Genomic DNA, 22273 nt, shown 5'->3' with positions numbered 1-22273 from the left:
AAGACATCCATCATGGCGAAAGGCTAAATGCAATGGACATACAAAAGAGATGGTACTACTAGCCTTTCTGCGGTTAGTTCCTTTTCTATTTTTGGAAATGCTGGTAAGTTCTTAGGACAGATTCCATCAAATAAAAAGCAAGAGATAACTTTAAAAGGAAAAGAAGGGCGTGACGGGAATTTAAGCATCAAATGCGGTGCTTTTGTGGGGGGTCTTTCTGAAAGAATGAGAATCATCATTAGTGATTAATTTTATATTTGATCATTTCCATATTGATTTGATCTTTCTATAGAGCATGATATCATACTAACAGAGCAGCACCAGATTTTATTTGTTTTTCAAGTGTAAGAGGACTTGATTAGACTGTACCTGCAGCCTGAAAGATGTAATGTGGCCAACAAGAAGATTGTGGGATCAAATCCCAGAAAGCTCACACTAACCTACAACAACCCCTGAGACGCTGGTGGACGGACTAACAATGACCGGCCGGCCATCCACCCTGCATTGGAAACTGATGATGGAGATATCTTCAGACGAAGCTTTAGGTGAGTACCCATCAAGTTCTGACTCGAGTCAAAGGCTCTCTGCATGAACCATATAAAATGCCAGCACATTTGGAGAAACATAGTTCAGAAATATATAGGGAACATAACCTCTCAAGGACAGGACATATGGCATAATATGATAAGGTTTACCTGTAATGAGATCCAGGTAAACATGCACTAAACTTTTCCATCTCAGGGTGAGGGCTCTGATGACTTATCTTTTTTCCAGCACTCTGCTCTTTCAAATTGTTTGATGATAAGAAATTGTTGCATAGTGCAATCAAATTCAGATAACACATCAATTTTAATCTCCGGTTATCTTCCACCAAACTGAGTTTACTCTAAGAACCATCACTTACAATGTATCGGGAGACTGTTAAGCTAAAATTATATACAACAAAGGTATTGCTACATCATCAGTTAAGACAGCAATAATATGTGCTCTAGACAAATATGCTATGGCATACAGATCATTAAAACGAAAATCAGTTCTCCTTATAATCATAGTGCCTCCAGGTTTGCAAGCTTTAGCTGTTTATCTACAGCCAAGTGATCTTCCACCGCAAAGCATGTAGAGCGCAGCATGTTCGCAAGAAAAGTTGCATTCTCAGCTTCACTTCCATGAATATGATCATGGCAAGGAAGGCCCTCTCCACGAGTCAATTGTTCTGCCCATGTGTAGATGCGAGTGGTCAACAACCATAACTTATCAGCGGCAGAGTTTCTAAGGTCATTCCAAATGCTGCTGGAGAGAAAGGAAGGCAGCGTGACGGGTAAATCACTCAGTACGTTTGTTGGATTAACAATGAGAAGTGGCATATAGACACAACAGCTGCCACAGAGCAGGCCAACAAAACGTAGGGCCTAAAATATTAGAACAAAGAGGTACATTAGGCAACGAGTGACAGTAAGCAATTCATGTTCATGTTTGCGGTCATGCACTGTCAGGACACATTGCAACTGAACATTTACCGTGGAGGGATGAGCTGTAACACAGCCAATGTCTAATGCATCCAAAAGCCACTGCTTCTTTATACCATTGTCAGCAGAGTATACAGCTGCTGCAACCTCAACAAGAACGTTCCACCAGACACCTGAAACAATATTTGTTGTTACCTTCAATGGTAGAAGGGTGGGCGGTAGATAAAGAATGGAAAATATAGACTGAACACTACTCATAAGCATGGCCCAGCAACAGACAAACAGGAAGTTTTGAAGCGCAAGTCAAAGCTGAGGGATGCAGTTGCTGGTTACCATCAGCTGTTGTACTCAGTATGGTAGTCTTTAAGTTCCCCAGCTCAAGTGCAGAAACGCAGCCAGCAAAACACAACCTTGCCCTGATGATAATCTTCCTTGCCGCATCAACATGTTCTCCTTCACTTAAGGATGTTGTACTGTGCACCTGAAAAGAAAGGTGACCGTTAAGTTGTGAAATACTCGTAGAAATTACATAGGAAATATAGAGCTTGCTAAAACAGATAACTAATGCAAAACTATTTCTGAAGAAAAACTAGAGGAGCACCTGTAGCATATCACCCGGCCAACTTTTCTGAACAACAATGAGACACTTGATAGCAGCAGACCACTCATCCACGAATTCAGGTTGACCATCATTACAGAGATTCAACAGAGGTAACAAGCATTCAATGCATTTCTTAAGATAAGAGAAACTGTCAGTCTCTTCAGAGACCACCTCCACCAGGCACTTGCAGATGCCTTTCCAGAACGACATTCTTAACATGCTTCTCTGCTCAGAAGAGTAATCCAAGTATGAAGATGAGTGGGAACAGAAGTACACAGCTAAATCCTCGTACAGTTTCTTAGATCTTGAATCAGAGAAGAGCTTCATTAGGTGTGACAAATATTGGAGCAAAACAGACTGCACGTTCATTTCTAATCTCCTGAACCTGGGTAAATCTGTCAGATCATCCAAAAACTGCAGAAGGGGACTGATATGATCGGCATGAGCTAGAGAAAAATATAAGCATTCTTCCCTTAATAATGTAGGATCTCGATGATTGGTTGACTTCTGAGGAATTTGTGCCTCAACTTTCATGCACCGCCGTACTATAACCCCCCAGTCTATAGCTGGCACTCTAGGAGCTTTAGTAAGGCATTTTAAAACTGTTGCAATTGTATTTACTGGCACCACATCACCAGGCTGTAGATAGTAAACGAACATAAGTCAATAAAAAATGACCATCAAAACAATAATTGCTCGTCTAACTCCACAACCCTATAAATAGAAGAGGATTCACACATGACGCCAAACTGTAAACTTGCTTCGCTAGGAAAATATCCATGCACCATGACCCAAATTATCTGTCAACTTCGAACCATCTATGACGTAGAAGAGCATATGCAGTTATTAGATCTTTGCATCAAATACAAGAACAACTTAATGTAAGATATGCATGCTTATCAAGAGGAATGCAAAAAGAACAAAACAAAAAAACATGCCTGTATGGGTATTTGGCATCACCAGCTTTTGTGTTTTCAATGCACATCTTAGCCTATGTAAAGTGCGAGTTGAATAAAGTGTATTCTCTTTTTCTAAAATACTTTCTTTAATAAATGTACAACATAAAAGCCTGATCTTAATAAGCGAGAGCTCAAGTTATTCTTTCAAGAAAGATTCAGATCAAACCTTTTCGAAGTTAAGATCCCTCAGCCAGAGACTTAAGTTCCACACTAAGCTTTCAGCAGAAAAACTTCTTGATTGACTGGAATCAACGGAATTTCTTTGAGAAGAATCATTATCAAGACTCTGGTTCTCTGATAACCACCTACTTCTAAGAAATGATACAGCCCAGGCAGCATAATTCCGTATGTGATTATCCTCTGCGTCCTTGGCAAGAAGAAATATTTCCTGAAGCATTGACGTTGAAAGAGTCTCGCCAACAGGACTTGTAAGTAGAGGACCTCGCACCAAAGATGACTCCTGTGCCCATAAAAAAGATTACTCTAACATTACAGAAAAGTAAATAGTTAGGGTATTGCGGGCAAGGGGAGAAACCTTCTCATGCTTTATCTGTGAATTCATTGATTGCCAACCTATCCCAGTGAGGTCTCCAGCACCTGCACCAAAAGCATTGACAGCACCAAACATGCCTCCCAAATGGACAAGAGGAGGATACGGATGGGTGTATATATATTTAAGACTGTCGAGAAACTTCTTAACATCAGCAAATTTCATGGCATGCACCCCATCATTCAGTATGCCAGACAGCAAAGATCCAGCACCGATACAGATAGCCATCAATAAATTCTGAAAGACAGTTTCAGATTTCTTGAGGTTCAGGAGTTCAGTAGCTAAAGAAGTGTAGCGATTGAACAGAGCATCCAAATCATCATTCAGTAACTCCACTCTCTGGCAAAATGCTATCACAGATGGCAGAGCAAGGCAAGAGCCCATACACAGGGATACTGAATTTACTACATCAAATAGCACAGAGCTTGAATCAACATCTGGTATCCATGATATCAATATGTTTTTGATTTCAATAACGTCTTCATAAGCTCCAAGCCTATACAGAGCAACAACAGAGTTTCCCAGACCAAGAACAAGTCCCGCAATAGCCCAAGGATCATCATCTAAGCTGTCATAATTTTCTTCCATTCCTTCCATGGAGAATGTTCCACAAATACTTAGTTTCTTGAGAGAATGACATGAGGATGGGCATAGCTTAACTAATGAAGCAGTCACAGTGTGAAGAACTTCTTTAACTGATGCACGTTCATTGAATTGTGTAGTTGCTTCCAAGTCTGAATCAGATGTACTATCTGCTCTGGTTAGAAGGCCTTGGCAAGCATAACCTAATCCCAGTCCACAAGCTCCTTTTACAAGATAACTATCAGCATTTGAGATAACCTGGATGCAAAAGGGCATACTACATGGTGAGAAACTTATAACATATACTCCCTCCAATCCAAAATAAGTGTCACAGTTTTAGTTCAAATTTGAACTAAAACCGCGACACTTATTTTGGATCGGAAGGAGTACTCATTATATCAAATAATAATATTCCAATAAAGCATGTCAAAAGGAGATGCCATCAACTGCAGCAAGTGGCAGCATGAACATTGAATGAACATATACTAGGCATTGTTTGCTGCATGAAGCAAGGCACCATAAGCTCCTAACAGTACAGTGAAGCTGGCTGGAAGCTATATTTATAGGCAGCATGAACATTGAATGAACATATACTAGGCATTGTTTGCTGCATGAAGCAAGGCATCATAAGCTCCTAACAGTACAGTGAAGCTTGCTGGAAGCTATATTTATAGGTAGTACTAGCAACCGCCAAGCACAAAAACATGTCTGGCAGCTAGGCATGCGAGTCACATGTGTGTCGGTAACATTGAATGTTTGTGTGTGTAAGTAAATCAAGAAAAATGGTTCTTGGTATCTAGTTATATATTAACTCCGTCCCAAATTAGTTGTCTTAGATTTGTCTAGATACGGATGTACCTAACACTAAAATGTGTCTAGATACATCTGTATCTAGACAAATCTGAGGCAACTAATTCGAGACGGGCAGTATCCCCGGGAAGTTTACCAGCTCTGGCGGTGTCATCTTCATGGCCGCCGCTCCCACCCTCTAGCCCCGCCGAGCCCTCCCTGCCTGCCGCCGACGCTCCCCGCCGGCCGCCCGCCCCCTAGCCCCCTCCCCCCTCCCCTCCGTCATGGAAGCCCTTGGCGCCGCCCCTGTCGACCGCCGGGCGACCCTCTCCGGCGAGCGCGTGTCCTCTGGTGACCGCTGGCTCAGCTTGGAGAGCGAGTCCTCGGCGCGCTCGTACAGGGACGTTGCCCTCACCCCGCCGGCGTCGCCGGCAGCTAGGGCCCCTGGCCGCACCACGCCAGCCGCCCGCATGCCCGCCAGGCAACGCCCGGGCCCCCGCTCGGAGGTCCACCGCGTCTCCGGCGGGGCTGTGCTCGATGCTGATGGGTTCCAGCAGCCGCGGCGCAGGAACCGCCGCCGTCGCCCGAGCCAGGACGGCACCCCCAGCCCTTTGCCTCCTCGCCGCCGCAGCCCGTCACCGGAGGAGATTGCCGGGCTGTGCTTTCGCTGCCTCGACCACCGCCATCGGGTGCGTGACTGCACCAACGACGTCCGGTGCAGGCGCTGCCTCGCCTCGGGCCACGAGTCCCGCGACTGCGACTACCGGCGCAACGGCGGCGCGCGGCCTCGCCGTGACGCCCCTGGCAGAGACGGCCCGTCCCCGGCCCCTCCTGCGCCGCCACCCCACCGGCGCCTCCTGCGCTCCCGCCGCTGGCCCCTGCTCCCCTGCCGCGCCCCGACGTGCCCGTGCGGGTCATCATGGCGCAGTCCACGGAGATGGAGGAGGCTGAGCGGGTCCTTGGCCGCGCTATGGTGGCCTCCATCACCGGCAACAGGCCGCAGGTGGCCGCGGCCGAGGTGGCCGAGCTGCTCTACCGCTCCCTCAAGCTCTCCGAAGGCGACTTCACCGTCCACGAGCACCACCCCGAGGACTTCCTCATCCTCTTCTCCTCCCTGGACACCATGCGTCGTCTCAATGGCGAGCACTTCATCAGCTCGCCACGGTTCGCGCTGTCGCTGCAGCCATGGTGCAAGCTTGCGCATGCTGGCGCCGACGGGTTCGAACACCGCGTCGAGCTCGAGCTCTGCGGCATCCCCGCCCAAGCATGGCATCTCTCCACCGCCGAGCACATCCTCGGGGAGAGTTGCTGGATTGAGAGGCTGCATCCCCGCACGCGCTCTCGTGAGGACCTGGCCGTCTTCCGTCTGTCCGGCCGCGTGCACGACCCCGCCGACATCCGCCGCGCCGCTATTCTGGAGATCGTCGAACTGCTACCGGCTCGTGTACCCTCAGAGGCGCCGGAGGTCAGGACGCTCACGTACCCCATCTCCATCGCGCTCGCACGTGCTGCCCCGCTCAGGGCGCCCCCTCCCGGTGTCCAGGCCAATGACGACCCCGGCCGAGGTGGCGCCGGCAATGGGCATGGCCAAGGCCAGGGCACCGGACCTGGACCGGCGAGACGCCGCGGCCGGAAGCGCAGGCGGACTGACGCAGCGCCGGCGGCCGGGCCGACAGCATGGTCATGGACGCGTTTGCTTGGCGCGCCTGCGGCCGCTCAGGGCGGACCGACAGGTTGAACACGGCGACCTCCTAGCCCCGACCGGCGACGGCGGCGGCGCTGCCGCCCGTCCGGCCGGCGAGGGATGGCATGCTATCATGGCCGGGTAAGCAGGGCCCCGCTCGTTCTCGTCACCGAGCTAAAAGAGGAAAAAGAGGAAAAAGAAGGGGCCCGCAGCAGCAGGCTTTGGCGGCATGCCCGACGCGAGCGGCTGTCGCATCCGCTGACGACGCCAGGACGGTTGCGCAAAGGCCAGCTGGCGAGCTCCCACTGGTCGTTGGCGCACCGGAAGGCCCTAGAATTTCAAACACCGGCTCCCCCCACGATCCCGAGGACGATCCCGCAGGACCCACCCCTATCGCGGTTCATCCAACGCCGTGTCGGGACCTTGCCCTTTTGAGCCAGGTCCCAGACTCACAGCCTGTGGCGCCAGAGGCTTCAGAACTGCCAGGATCGCCTGCCGCCTTGTCGGGGCAAAGTGGCATATCGCCCACTCCCATCGCCCTGGCGGGCCCGGGAATCTCCGCTGACCGGTCATCGCAGCCCCACGATCCCACATCAGCGGTTTTGGCGGAAGAGGCACACCTGTTATCACCTCACCCGCTAACGCGCCCGCACCCGTGCCCTCTTTCGATGCTGCCCCCCTCATCCCCCGGCTGCTGTTGGGCCAAATGTGGCTGGGCCGCCCACTGCTGAGCCCACACCTCCAGCACCGCTGCCCCTTGTGGCTGCTGCCGGACCCCCCGCCACTTGATCTCCGGAAGCCGAGGCCCAGAGCCCAATTTCCATACTGCAGCGGCCTTGGGGTCACTTCATGCCCGCGCCCAACGCTGATCACCGCTCGCCTGCCCCCGGACCCCGTTCTCCGGCATCTGGACGGTTTGCATCGCCGCCAATCATGATGCGGCGATCGCGCAGCCGTGCAACCACGCAGCAGGCTTGGATGCTCGGCGAGTTCCTGGCCGCGGCCACGAAGCACATCAGCGTGTCGTTGCCGACTCCCAGGAAGCGGCCACGTTGCCCCCTCAACTTCGCCCCACGGCGAGGCCATTCCGCGGCTGCAGCCACGCCTGCGGCGGCGCCGCCGACGACAGAACGGAGGGCCCATGTGCAGATCCTGCGCACCCTAGGGATTGTAGGCACCAACCAGAAGATCACGACCATTGAGATGAAAGCCTACGACGACATGTTCGCGGCGCCAATCCCCCTGTCTGTGCTCAAGGCCATCGCTGCCCTGGTCGATCGGGAGATCCCAGCGTGCTTCGCCTCCCCCACGCGCGAGGCCGTCGCCTGTGAGAGCTAGGTCCGCCGGCCCAATCATCGTCGACCCCTTGTTCATGGATCACGGACTAAAGATCGCAGTTTGGAATGTTCGCGGCCTTAACTCGCGCGCCCGGCGTAGTGCCATCCGTTCTCTGTTGGGCACTACCGGCGCCTCCATTGTATGCCTACAAGAGACTAAGATGGCTTTGATCTACTCGCCCATTGTGCTAGACATCCTCGGCTCCGAGTTTGACGACTACACTTACCTCCCGGCCGATGGCACACGAGGCGGCATCCTCCTCGCCTGGAAGAGCAGGGTTGTCACGATCTCTGACCCCCTGCTCACCCAGAACGCGCTCACGGCCAAGGTGTCCGTGGCCTCCGGGACGCCATGGTGGCTGACGACGGTCTACGGACCCCAGGATGACGCAGATAAAATCCTATTCCTCCAGGAACTGCGTGATATACGTGCGGCCTGCCCTGGCCCATGGATGCTATGTGGTGATTTCAACCTCATATACCGCGCCGACGACAAAAACATGGGTGGCCTGCATCGGCGCATGATGGGAAGATTTCGCCGCTCCATCAGCGACCTCGCCTTGAAGGAGATATACCTCAACGGGCGTCGCTTCACGTGGTCGAATGAGCAATCGCCGCCCACGCTGGTGCACCTTGACCGCGTTCTTTGCACCTCTGATTGGGAAGATGCGCACAACGAATGTCACCTCTTATGCCTTGCTTCGGTCGTGTCGGACCACTGCCCGCTGCTGTTGGATTGCTCTCCCATGCCGACGGCCCACAAACGCTTCCACTTCGAGGACTACTGGCTTCGGCTGGACGGCTTCCACGACACCGTTGCCGCGGCTTGGAGCTCGGTGCACGATGACGACCCCTTCCGGCGGTTGGTCAAGCGCCTCCAAGCTACTGCTCGCCGCCTCTCGAGTTGGAGTGCCAAGTCCACGGGCAACATTCAGGAAAAGCTTGCCATATCCCGCGAGCTGATTTTGCGCTTCGACAAGGCGTGAGGACCGGGTGCTCTCGCCACCGAAGGAGTGGCTGCGCAAGCAGCTCAAGCTCGCCTACCTCGGCAAGGCATCCATGGAGCGCACGATCGCTAGACAGCGTGCCCGCATCGCGACTCTCAAGGACGAAGACGCCAACACGAGCTTCTTCCACCGGCAATGCTCCTACCGACGGCAGAAGAACTGCGTGTACAGCCTTGCCGTGGACGGGCAGGTGCTCGCAGATCACGAGGAGATGGCCAACGCAGCGTTCTCGCATTTTGATGGCTTGCTGGGCACCGCCGTTGACCGGAAGCACACCCTGGATCTTTCCCAGCTCATTGAACCCGGCGACCTCGCATGTCTTGACGCGCCTTTCAGCCTGGAGGAGATTATGGGAGGCGGTCAAACGCATGCCAGCGCGCAAAGCACCCGGACCGGATGGCTTCACCGCGGAGTTCCTGCGCGCTTGCTGGAGCATCCGATAGGACATCTGGGATGTTTTCGAGCTGCTCTACACACTGCGAGGGCGCGGGTTCAGCAAGCTCAACCAAGCGCTGCTGACCTTGCTGCCCAAACGCGCGGATGCCCACAAGCTCGGCGACTATCGACCGATCTGCCTGATGCACATAGTGGCCAAGATCTTCGCGAAGGTCCTGTCATTGCGCCTTGCTCCCAAGCTCGACACCCTTGTCAGCCGCAACCAAAACGCGTTCATCGCCGGACGTAGCCTCCACGACAACTTCATTCTAGTACGGCAATCCCTCAAGATGCTGCATCAACTTGGCGCGCCCAAGATCATGCTCAAACTCCCTCACACGCGCCTTCGACTCCATCTCATGGCCCTTCCTCTTCGAGGTGTTACGCCAGTATGGGTTTGGGGATCGATTCAGGGAGTGGCTGGCCATCCTGCTGTCCACGGCGAGCACTCGTGTCATGCTCAACGGAGTTCCCGGCCCGCCGATCTGGCACCGCCGCAGACTGAGACAAGGCGACTCTACCTCCCCGCAACTCTTCGTGCTGGCGGTGGACACACTTGGGAGGCCGATGCGTCGCGCCCTCCAGACAGGCATCCTCCAGCAGCTACACCCCTGACGCGCCATCCTGGCAATCTCTCTCTACGTCGACGATGTGATGCTCTTTTGCCACACCACTTCCAGGGAGATATCCGCTGTCAAAGGCATCCTGGACGTGTTCGGCATGGCTTCTGGGCTCCGGGTGAATTACACCAAGAGTTCTGCCATGGTGCTTCACGGCGATGATTCTGTTGCAGGGCTGTTAGAGCTGCTTGGGTGCCCCATCGTGGCCCTGCCGGTCACTTATCTGGGCATCCCGCTCACCATATGCCGCCCCTCCACGGCCCAGCTGCAACCCCTCGTCAACGCGGTGGCGGGCCGGCTCCCTACCTGGAAGGCATGGCTGATGAACAAGGCCGGACGGCTGTCGCTCGTCAAGTCGGTGCTCAGCGCGATACCGATTCATCAACTGCTCGCGCTGGCGCCCCCAAAGAAAACTCTGAAGCAACTAGAGAGGATTCAGCGTGGTTTTCTTTGGGCCGGCCGCGCGGACGCCCACGGTGGACACTGCCACGTGAATTGGCGCCGAGTCTGCCACCCGCTCGAATATGGTGGCCTTGGCGTCCGGAATCTTGAGCGCACTGGGATATCGCTACGGCTGCGTTGGCTATGGCTTGTGCGTACGGACACAGATCGAGCATGGCAGGGGCTGGACCTGCAATTTACTTCGAAGGAGCGCGCGCTCTTTTACACTTCCACGACCATGGCCATCGGGGACGGCAAGACCGCCCTTTTCTGGGAGGATCGCTGGCTCGGCGGCCAATCCGTCCGCGAGCTCGCGCCCATGCTCTTTCAGTGCATCCCCAAGCATCGCCGGAAGTCGAGAACGGTGGCGGAGGCCATGACCGGTAATAGCTGGGCACACGACATCCATGGTCTGCTCGGCCTTCCCGAGATTGGACAGTACCTGAAGCTTTGGCACTTAGTGCAGCATGTCGAACTGTCCAACAAGCCGGACATGCTGCTCTAGACTGGACCGCCAACGGCGCATAAACGCCCAGTCTTGCTACCGGGCAACCTTCCAGGGATCGACGGGCTGCCACTCCTGGAAGCTCATTTGGAGGAGCTGGGCACCGCCAAAAGTGAAGTTTTTCCATTGGCTGGCATGCCAAGATCGCTGCTGGACCGCCGAGCGACTCGCACGTCGTGGCCTGCAGCACCACCCGCGGTGCCTTCTGTGTGACCAAGAACCGGAGACGATCAGACACTTGATGCTCACGTGCCCATTCACTAGGCAGACATGGCATGAGGTCCTATCTTGGCTGCGCTTGCCGGCGCCGGCGCCCGAGCACGACGACTCACTCATGGACTGGTGGCTGCGCGCGAAGGAATCCACACCGCCAGTGCTACGCAAGGCGCTGAAATCCGTGGCGCTTTTGGTGTCGTGGATGATTTGGAAGCATAGGAACGCGTGCGTTTTTGACCATGTGAGCCCATCGCTCAATGAGCTTGTCGACAGGATCAAGGACGAGGCCCGATGTTTTGCCATCATCCTGGGACTCAAGGGCTCAGGGTCGTTTTGCCATCATCCTGGGATGTCCACTGAGCCCTTGACGGCTGTGTAAATCTGCCTCCTAGGAGGATGTAAATTCCCTCTCTTTCCAATGCAATGAAACGCAAAGGCACTTTGCGTTTTCTCGAAAAACTAATTCGAGACGGAGGGAGTACTTTTTAGAAAGGAATAATCAACCCAGTACAAAAAAGTTGAAATATCATGGAGAGCAAAATCATGTACCTCAAAGAGTCCATCAATAACCTGAAGCTTGCTTTTTTTGTCCGTGGGATGAAAACAATTGAATATAAGTCCCAAAGAGATAGCTGCAGACCACTGTTGGTGCTCATGCTCATATTGCAGTAACCATTTCAAAAGAAAATCAGATGCAGATGTGATTACTAGATGGGCAGTCGGTGGAACTACCTGCCAATAAGACAAGATGACAGCAATTACATCAAAATCGAGAACCACTCAGGAACACACCAGAAATACCGTAGAGATACAGACTGTATTCTTCGATGCTAGAAGGCTAAAAGTGAGCCAATAATAGTAATGCTTAGAATATATATACTTTAGTCAGATGTTGGTTTCTGTGTGTTCCGGGTGTATTTTATAGAGTTGTGTTTTCCGTATGTTTAGATGAGCCGTGAATGCTAGAGAAATTAAAACGTGTTCACATATTGCTAGAGGAGCACACACAAAAAAAGAGCAGCCCGGTGCACGTAGCTCCCGCTTGTGCAGGGTCCGGGTGTTGAAGTGTATATGTGGATTGTCTAGACCTTTCCATCAGTTCAGATTTTTGGGTGCGTTGGCTAGTGCGTGAAACTTAACACCAAGGACGGTCCGACCACTTTGGGTCTTTTGTACGCAGTCTTCCCTACATTTCTGCAAGAGGCTGTTTCCAGAACTCGAACCAGTGACCTCATGGTCACAAGGCAACAGCTTTACAACTGTGCCAAGGCTCCCCTTCGCTAGAGGAACACACAAGAAAAATCCAAATTAGAAGGGCATGAAGGAAATAGAGTGAAACTCTAGTTAAATCAATTAGAACGGGGAGTAACCATGAGTACCAGCCATATGCACACCATAAAAACTGTGGCGTCTGTAAACACCAGTGGCTTTTATATTTTTTTGGTAAAAAAGTGTAGATAGATAAAGTTAAAGGCTTAAAAACCGTAAATATAGAGACAAGAGCCCTCATATTGCATGGTTGAATAAATTGCAAAGGTTAAAAATCCTGCATCCAGCAATGATGAGTGCATTATATATTTGAGGCATGAGCTACTGCATCCGAATCTCAACTGGCCACATGGCATTGAAGGAGAGACAATTAAAAAACGCATGGCACTAAAATCATCAAAAGTACATCATACTGCTACAATCATAATCACACTTGGGAATGACTAAAATATCAATTAAAAAAACCTTACCAAGCACAGTGCTCCAATTGCAAGAGTAATGTTAACGGCAACTCTAGGATTAGATACAGGAACGCACTTGCACAATATCTGCAACCACAATTAGGAAAACTTAGGGAAAACTTATCATTAACAGGGAAACGAAGCTAACTTTGTTCATGAAAGTAAAAGGAGGAAAAGGAAGATAGCAAGATGGAAGGATGGATCCATGTGATAGTAAAATCCTGATAATTTACACCTAAATGGACAAAATCATATTTAGCCTATCAAAATAACAATCATAATCCATAGTTTGTGGGATGACTCTTTTGAGTAAGCACGTTGCCGATAAAAAGTTGTAAAGTAAACACTAGATTATTATTTGAGTAAGCAGCAGCCATAACATTTACTGATGTACCTCAAAACCTGCATACATACATAGAGAGAGTTGTTAGAAAATTCCAAAAACTATGTTCTTTTATTTGCATCAGCGCCCCATCATCTAAAGTGGCACCTTATTAGTAGCATTTGTGGCAAGTTCTGATAAAGGTGTTCTCGAACAAAGACATCTGTAAAATTGAATGAATAACTAAGACATGTACGCACCTTAAAAATGTCGTTAGCTGCTTTTAAAGGTTTATTCAACTTTGAAGATTCTTTAGTGTCAAGCAAAGTTACAACTGCCTGCATCCAATGGGAAACAAATGATTTCCATGAATGCAAGGCAAGAAGAGCTACCACAATGTTTCTTGATATAAACATAGATTCAGCCATCTCCATTAATGCCTGCTCATATGCAGCATGTACTCTAGACAAATCCTGCGGAAAAAAAAAATGTAACTGATCAGTATAGTATAGAAGGACACACGTTTTGGCAATTATAGATGAAAACATGCAACTTCAAAGACACTACCTTAGATTTCCCTTCACGAAGGATGTCCTCTGAGGAAAACTTGATGGTTAAAAGAGCTGCACCAGGCAACCGATGGTGTGCGGATTTTTCTACAATTTGAAAAGTTTAGCCGATTAAAAGCTGAAGCTACAATCACAATGCATTAAATATAGAACAGAACAAATTACATATGTTTTCATATTTAACATAAAAAGGAGCATTTTAAGAAACAGGATAGTGGACAAAATATCAAGCATTCACCTATTTACTTGTACAAAAATTTAACTCATTTGCATACGACGAGCATACCTTTAAACACAGCCTGAGGGAGAACGTCCAATAACTTCTCAAATTTGTGCACCGTGGTTCTTTTATCTGTAGTCACTCTACGGCGGTTTCTGGATGTGTAGGGAAAAACCTCAGTTAAGGATGTACATGAGCATCTGAACTGGGTAATTTCAGAAAATATACTAACATGTGCTCAAATTTGATAATCTCAACTTGAAAGTTCTCCATAGCTTTGAGAACTTCCAGATTATGTTCATTAGTAAAGCACTCGTAGTTTCTCCTCCAGAAATCAGGAATAGAATCTTGAATAAGTGAGATCTGAAAATACCAACCAAAAATTAAGAGAAAGCGCAGAAGCTTTGCGTATCTTTTCATTAAGTAGAGAAGCTAACTTATAGTTACAAGAGATACGACGCATGGGTAATTTACCAAAAGAAACGCGCAGAATACCAAATGTAAAAAGTAAACGGAATGCAATTTTTGGTCAAAGTATTACAAATATGGAGATGCAGACAATAACACAACAAAGTGCAGCAGAACCTTGTAGTGGGACAATGAGTGAAAAGCAGTTCCTCTTGCTTTAATCCAAAGACGATCAGCTTCGGCGTTATTTTTCTTGTAGGTACCAATGCTCCACAATGTTTGTATCAAGTTCTTTGATGTTTCAAAATATGCTTCAGCATCCATTGCTCCCCATCTCAACAGAATGCATAAGCTGAAGGAAAGGGAGATAAGAGTCAGACCAAACTAAACTGGTGTGCACATAAGCACATTTGTATTAAATGCATCATTCCAGTGGCCTTACCCATTTGAAACCATGGGATCAATTGAGTAATCTGTCAGCTCCTTTGATATAACTTTCCAGGCAGTATAAAAATCTGCATGCATATGAGCTGCTTGCCTCAGAAGTGAAGTTCAGAAGACATGAGTTCTTAAGATTTAGCCATACTCTTTGCTAGCTTTCAGATGACATGACTTCATATAACATTGATATTTCGAAGAGGTCGACAATCTAATGTACTGAGTGACAATCAACTTACCCACGATGTCCGCCTCACAGAGATAGGAGAGGCTCTCCAGGCCAAGAGCTTGAACTACAGAATCACGGCTCTCAATACAAGACTACAAGGGAAGTGTTAGAACGCAGACCAAGTCAAGAAAGAATGCATGATGAGCCAAGAAAGATGACGAAAATACACACCGAGACAGATAATATGAGATCGACACCTCTATCTGGGTTCTGCTTGCAAACATCACGCACTGATGCAGCAATACTTGTGAAAACTTCTCTATCAGTAGTGAACCTGGAAAATGTTTCAGGATCCAGAACTCCCTATTTCAGAAAGCGGAAATTAGTGTTGATCTTGTAATTGTAACAGTGAACCAGTGATACAAAAAAATTACAGATTGGCAAACTTTTAATTAATCATATGGTATGCGTCTTCAAGAACATTACATGAAATGTTTGCTTAAAATTCAAGAATGGAGAAGAGCTTCTATTATTTTATTTACATAGCATGGTTTTAGCTAACTACTTGACTTTTTCGTAACTTAAACTCTAGGGAAAGGTGACGTGATGATCCACTCATCAGTCCCGATTGGATTGTGTTTTGAATTCGAGCGACATAAAGGCATAAAGTTATCACTCTAGCCATTCAGAACTGCTTCAGAAACATATGGTATGCATAAGTTTCAATATTTCATAACATAAATACTCAAAAGCAATGTATTAAAGCTTTTGATAGTGGCAAAACAAGATTCTAATATTCAACTTATTGTGTGCCCTTACTTGTAAGTTTGGAAATGCCCAATCTGTGATAATCCATATCTTGCAAAGCAATCGAACAGCAATAGCATATAGAGTCCTGTGTGTTACCATGCAGAAGTAACACGATGATATATTAAAATGAATATCATGTAATAGGAAATAAATAATATTGCGTCAGCACATACTGTTATGATAGTAATGCCTAATTCCCCACTACCTCTATTATCTTAAATGCACAGTTGCACACATGCCACCTCAACATAGATGAGAGAAAGTTTCCATTATAGTTGATCCCATGCACACATCCACCTCACTACACATGCCACCTCATCAAAAGTCCACTCAACAAGCATGGTAAATTTTCTCCATTATATTATGCCATTCATATTCAAAATATTTTTTGACTACACATTAATCAAATACAATATATAATATGTATATTTAGCTTTAGTTCATATATTAGTAATTCAACTATTCATGTTTCATACAATCAAATACCCGAAATATATTGCAGTCCATTTGTGCAGCAACGTGCAGGGTATTCTCTAGTAGTTGTATGTGGACAAGTAAAAACTTAAAAAATATCAAGACAAAAGTTTAAAAAAAATAGACACATGCATTAGCACCCAGGGCTTCTTTTAGAAAAGTGGGGCACCCTGCGGAGGCTGAGCCTCGAATGCGGATGGGCGAGCTCCCAGACATGCGCTCTAGCTAACCGAGCACTACTCAGTTCTCCATCAAGACAAAAGTTTCTTGTATTCAAAAGTATTGATATTTATTAAAGGCAACCAACATTCATATTTTACCCTCTTCAAAATATCACTTCTGAGTTTAAAAATAAAATTGTGAATAAGATACTTATTTTCCTGATATATATTGAACAGGCTCCCAAAAACCATATATTATGTCTTGGCAAGTTTTTGACGACTTGTTACTGCATGCAGAATAGTCACAAGCTCTGTATTTAAAAATTGCACGTCATTTTCTGGTTATGTGCTAAAAACAATGATGACATGTTCACACTGTCAGATGCTTCTTAATTTTTCTGAAACTGCCCAATCCGTGTTGGAAATTAGTTGGTTCCTGCTGTATGCATGATGACGTATGTTCCTCTGTTCTTATTATATGAAGAGGATTTGTGGACAATTTTTCAAAAATCAGAAAAAGGTGAAAATAAAGTATATGCGCTCCACGCCAGAACAGGACAAGCCAGCTAAAACAAGCAAATACAAAAAAATAACAGGAAACTTGAGTTGAGCCCACTGATGTCGAAATTGGATGAAGAATCGAGGTACTTACGATTGTGCATCCTTTTTAAGCATTGGTGATATCAATTGCAGAGCAAGTGGAAGCACAAAACCATGTGTAGCAAGTGATGGCAACGACTCAAGCAAACTGAGCTGCAAATGATATAGCAAAAATAATGTCAAGTACATTCCTCTGCTTGTAGTTATTCTATTTATTAGATACTGATATGAATCGAGATACACGTTGGGGTAACTAGCGTGCACAAGATGGCCAGACAGCATGGCAGAAAGGCGGGGGAGTGGGGCAGCAGAAAGAGGAGACCATAGAATAGGTTAATGAACTTTAGATGGACTCTTTCTTGAGTAATTTATAACAGATCCATGGCTATCTCTTTCAAAGGGTTGACTAGAGTTAGCCACTAAGATACAGTCTATACCTCTAAGGGAATTAATCATATTATGTTATACGAACATATCCAAGTAAATAAAACAAACTGACAGCAAAAATAATTATTCCGTACTCCGTTTTTGAACTAAGGATACAGAAGTCAGCCTGCAGAACAGGACTGTGTGGTTGCTGCAGCAACTTATTATGAAGGATGCCAACGCTACCCCTACATTAAGGATGGTATTTCTCACTCCTGATGTCCAGATTCTATGGTGTTCACAGCTGTGGCTTCCCTATTTTCAACATTTAATTAGATAGTGAAGATCGGTGTCAGACTAGTCTAAGTAGTGTGATAAGGATTTTGCATCTTTTTAATTTATTTATTTACGAATTCATGTATTCATAAACCACTAGCGCACAAATAAAGGACAAAGATGAAATTACAGCACTGACCAAGCTATTTGCTGAGAGGTTATCATTGCTGTACATAATCTTGCAATAGAAGAGGATAACTAGCAACAGCGGCATTCCCAGTTTTGAATCTGATGCACCAAGATTACCCAAGGAACGAGCAGCAGATGTACCAAGTTTTGGGTGCATTACCAAAACAGATACTACAGAGCTTACAAGCGATGATATTGGTGCTGCAAGTAATTAGACAGAGTGAGTTTCATACCTGTTTTACGGATTACACAAAACGAAACTACAAGGCAATATGTAAAGTACAAGTACATTCTTGAACCTGATGACATCGTTTTTGAAGATGAGCCATCCAGTGTAAGCTTTTCTCTGGCAAGGACTGACAGATACTCGTTTATTTGGTCTGTCCAATAATTAGCCTCTGAATAGTTTGCAGCCGACTCCGGCAATCCCTTGCAAATAGCATACTTCGTAAAAAAGAAACCTGAAGATGACTGCAACTGGAAAGCAGAATTAATACAAACGTATATATGAGCTACAAACGCATAATGAACCAGCTATGAAATCAAAGCGGCATTTCTTGGGAGAGAAGTTGAATGCATAAGGAGCAAACAATGGGTAGACCTATACCCACATGAAAACATCATTTTCTCTCTTCCAGATATGGAAACAGGGCCAATATCTGCGTGAATATTTACTCAGTATAACACTAGTATATAGGTGTACATACCATACGTTATTAACAGAAATAGGTTGCGTGCAAATATGACTTTACCAGTTATCCCGCATTTTGTACAAAATTGTAAAAGCATCAATCCAGTGAAACAGACATGATAAGCAAACTGCTATGCTGATCCAAGGTTTGTGACACCCTCGGAACAAAGCAGAACAAAGCACAACTCTCTTTATGGACTGGGTCTATATGTACTCCTCTGTCCCAAAATATAAGAACGTTTTTAACACTAGTGTAGTGTTAAAAACGTTCTTATATTTTGGGACGGAGGGAGTATTTGGTAAAGTAATGACTAGTAATTGCGTTGGGTGATGCCGGTGCCGGATATGGTTCTAAATCTAAAAATGTTATAGACCATTATACTCAAGTTTTAAAACTATTGCAGAATAAACACATCCATATATGGATAAAAACAAAGCTCTAACATGCCACATCCGCAGTTCAATTGTTGAAGACGCGAAGTGTAGAATTCCCATCTTCTGGTGACTCTTGTCAATACAAATATTTCAACTAGGTGCACAAGGAACAAAAAGGTATGTGATCATCTCTATCTCTCTACTAGGTGCTTTACACAAAAAGGGGAAAACAAGTAGAGTTGCAGCATAGCAAAAAAATAAGGGGTAAAACATCACCTGAGACCATAGATGCTGTACAAGTTTAGGAAGGATAAAGGTAGGTCTGCTTATGTGGTGGACCATTGAAATGTCTTGTTGCTCTGATGAACAAGAAGCAGGTAACTCCAAAACAAGCAAGCTAAATCTTGACAGGACATGGGATGCCACTGCTTTAACAGATCTCGATGGAGAAATAACGAGGTTGATAACTGGCAGAACACAGAGAAGCTCCTCACTGACGTGGTGTACCACTTCATTTGTTTTGAGCGCTGCAAGCAAAAAACATCAAATATTATGAGGAGCCAAGTTTTTAGTGTCTGTAATAACATGAAAGAAAACCAAATTAAAAATTTAAGTTATATGTTGCAAATGAGAGGGGGAAAGGGGATTCTAAAAAATTAGGAATGTACCATTTTCGTGTCTCCATTCAATCAAAAAGGCCAGAAGTTTCAATCCAGCCAGTTGCTCAGATTCAAACTCCAGCGCACCGAGAATGCAAGAAAGAGAACTGAGAACACCAGAAATTTCAGGAAGATAGCATAACCCAAGGTCCTTTTGCACCGAAAACAAATATTTTGATAATCGAAGAACTGCACAAGACATTCCCAGAAGTTGGTGATGAAGTGAACATTGCGACAAAAGTATTTCTAGCAACTCCACACTACTTGCTTGGGCATCATAGGCTGGCTGTTAAAAGAAGCAAGTTATAGCACAAGTATGATGCATTGCTGATACATACGAATTATATAAGCATTTGAACTGAAGAAACTAAAGAAATAAAATTGACCCTAGAAGGCTATAACTAACTGGTCAGTTGCCTAACTGGCTTGCTACCTCAGTTCCACCAATGGATGATGAAGCATAGAGGAGGCTCATGTGTAATTCAATGTTAGGTAAGTGCAGCACCATACTAATCAGTATACTAGGCAGTTAACCTTCAGTATAAATGAACTATGCCCAGGTGTATTCCATTAGCGATTGTATAAATATATAAAATTAGCTCACCAAGCATTTCCATAACTCCTAGGTTATAGTTGAGAAAAGATTTATAAAAGGCAGGAGCAAACTGTTTGGTTCTGTGTTCTAACTCCACAAGCGTAGCCTAGAATATGAATTTCCTGAGTATCTAATTCATAACCACCATGACTGCATTTTAAAATATCAATAAGACAGGGATACAATTATTTACACAAAATAAGCAGATAGAACATAGAAGAGCAGTACCCTTTGAGCATGAGCTAACTTCCTCAGTAATATCACATACGCATCGACCAAGCACTCCACAGAACTAAGCCAGAGCCGCCCTTCCTGAAGAAAAAGAAATGCAGGCAACGTTATGTGCAGAGTAAGATAATTTCCCCCTTTGAGGCTTTGACAACTACAAAATACACTGTCAAATACATTCCCAGTTATGCACAATCAGGCAATCAGCTACATGAACTTCATGTTTTTTACTGCATTGTGCATTATCTACTGAAACCGACTATAAACAACAACATTAACATCCATAGGAACAGGAACCGTAACGCCCACAATCGCTCGTGCCACAACAATCATTGCTCGAACACAAACGAAATGCAAAACGACTGTGCTGTTGTTTATGTGCCCTAAGATTCCTCGCAGCATTGCCAACAAATGCATTCCCCAGAATGAATACTACCATCAATAAGGGAATAAACCAACACACATACCTCCCCATCCCCGCGGCCGAAATGCAGCAAGCTCTCGCCGAGCAATTTCAGCACTGGGACCGCCGCATCCGATTTGCCCGCTGCAGCGGCCGCTGCGGCAAGCGCGCCGATCAAATCCCTCGCGAACGCGGCGTCCCCCTTCCTCACCACGGCAAACATCACGAACGGCCTCAGGAACCCCACCACGCCGTCGACCCCCTCGGCGACCATCCTGGCCGCCTGCCGCGACAGCTCCGCGCGCGCGCCGTCAGCGCCCGACGCGAGAGCCTGGACGAAGGGGTGGTTGTGGGGCGGGAAGCGTGAGCCAGCGGGGCCCGAGCGGAGGACGCAGGAAACGAGCGCGGCTACGGCCTTGACGAGGCATGAGGCCAGGCGGGGAGACGGGGAAGCGGAGAGGGATGCGATGAGGAACGGGAGGGCCTCGTCGGGGGCGAGGAGGTCGGTGCGGGAGACCGCGAGGCGGGCGAGGGACGCGCAGGCGTAGGCGGCGACAGCGGCGTGCGGGGAAGCGAGGAGGGAGGAGATGCCGTCGTGGGCGGCCGCGGGGAGAGGAGGGGGCAGCGTGAGGAGGTGGCGGAAGAAGGCCGCGACGGCGTGGCGCTGGAGTGTGGGGTCCGGGACGCGGGTGCGGTCGACGAGGCGGGAGAAGGCCGCGGCGCCGGACGAGGCGGAGGCCATGGCGATGCGGTGGCCGGAGACGGAGATGGCTGTGGACTACTGGACTGTTGTGGGAGACTAGGAGTAAAAGCTACTCGTACCAGGCCGATCGAGTCGTCGAGATGAGATGGGCTAAATTGTTTTTTTTTAGTTGGAGATGGCCTAACTGTTGCGGCCTGACTCGACAGTCGTGGGCCTAATCTTCTACATCTCCCTTGAAAATAGTATTACCTTCTGCCTGCTGGTCCATGGGCTTAATCATGGCAGATCCTATTTGACGCCCGCAGGCGGAGAGCAACTAATTGAGAAGCGCTCGTTCGGGAGTTAGGGTCACATGGGGTGGGTTAAGAGCGCGCCAAGTGGTGTGCTCTCAGCCGCCGCCACGTGTCGCGCCCTGGACTCTCCCTTCGAATTTTATTTTTCCCATGCGTTTTCGGCTTTTTAGATGGATTTTTCCAGGTTTTTTGGCTTTTCGATTTTCCACCGGTCTTTCCTATCTTTTGGACAAAAAATTTGAAAAAAAAATTGCATCAATTTTGCTTTCACGAGAGGCACGGTTTCCTTTCACGAGAGGCATGGTTTTGCTTCCGCAAGAGGCACGGCCGTGCCTATCGGAAACAGAAAAAAAAACGTGTTTTCTTTTTTTCCTCCACGAGAAACATGGTTTTGCTTCCGCG

General features: G+C 47.5%; 1 protein-coding gene across 2 annotated transcripts; it reads right to left on the bottom strand.

The window, feature by feature from the left end:
• Positions 1-847: 847 nt before the first annotated feature.
• On the bottom strand, positions 848-21703 carry LOC109757363 (protein RST1). 2 transcript variants are annotated; one of them, XM_020316183.4, is made up of 24 exons: positions 20940-21703; positions 20473-20556; positions 19659-19935; positions 19267-19517; positions 18224-18395; positions 17935-18125; positions 17146-17246; positions 15868-15943; positions 15280-15411; positions 15119-15200; positions 14884-14956; positions 14619-14793; positions 14266-14396; positions 14100-14188; positions 13812-13900; positions 13505-13717; positions 12932-13009; positions 11742-11924; positions 3562-4416; positions 3193-3486; positions 2068-2706; positions 1800-1947; positions 1518-1639; positions 848-1409 (listed from the first exon to the last, which is right to left on the bottom strand). In XM_020316183.4, the coding sequence occupies exons 1-24, from the start codon at positions 21615-21617 to the stop codon at positions 1047-1049; spliced, it is 5496 nt and encodes a 1831-aa protein (XP_020171772.1). In that variant the 5' UTR covers positions 21618-21703; the 3' UTR covers positions 848-1046. The 2 variants fall into 2 exon arrangements, with proteins under 2 accessions (XP_020171772.1, XP_020171771.1); XM_020316182.4 differs by having other exon boundaries at positions 18224-18401; positions 20940-21677.
• Positions 21704-22273: the final 570 nt, after the last annotated feature.

This window comes from Aegilops tauschii, chromosome 3 (assembly GCF_002575655.3).
Source record: "Aegilops tauschii subsp. strangulata cultivar AL8/78 chromosome 3, Aet v6.0, whole genome shotgun sequence".
NCBI classification, from domain to species: domain Eukaryota; kingdom Viridiplantae; phylum Streptophyta; class Magnoliopsida; order Poales; family Poaceae; genus Aegilops; species Aegilops tauschii.
The sequence above is the reverse complement of the archived record's forward strand: the minus strand, read 5'-3'. Positions and strand labels throughout refer to the sequence as shown.

What these genes read in the sequence shown, in the direction of transcription:
- LOC109757363 (XM_020316182.4), bottom strand. Translation starts at nt 21,617, where the DNA reads ATGGCCTCCGCCTCGTCCGGCGCCGCGGCCTTCTCCCGCCTCGTCGAC. An exon ending in GATCCCATGGTTTCAAATGG is followed by an intron (nt 14,794 to 14,883) that starts GTAAGGCCACTG and finishes CCTTTCCTTCAG; the next exon opens with CTTATGCATTCTGTTGAGAT. An exon ending in GGCCGGGTGATATGCTACAG is followed by an intron (nt 1,948 to 2,067) that starts GTGCTCCTCTAG and finishes CTTTCTTTTCAG; the next exon opens with GTGCACAGTACAACATCCTT.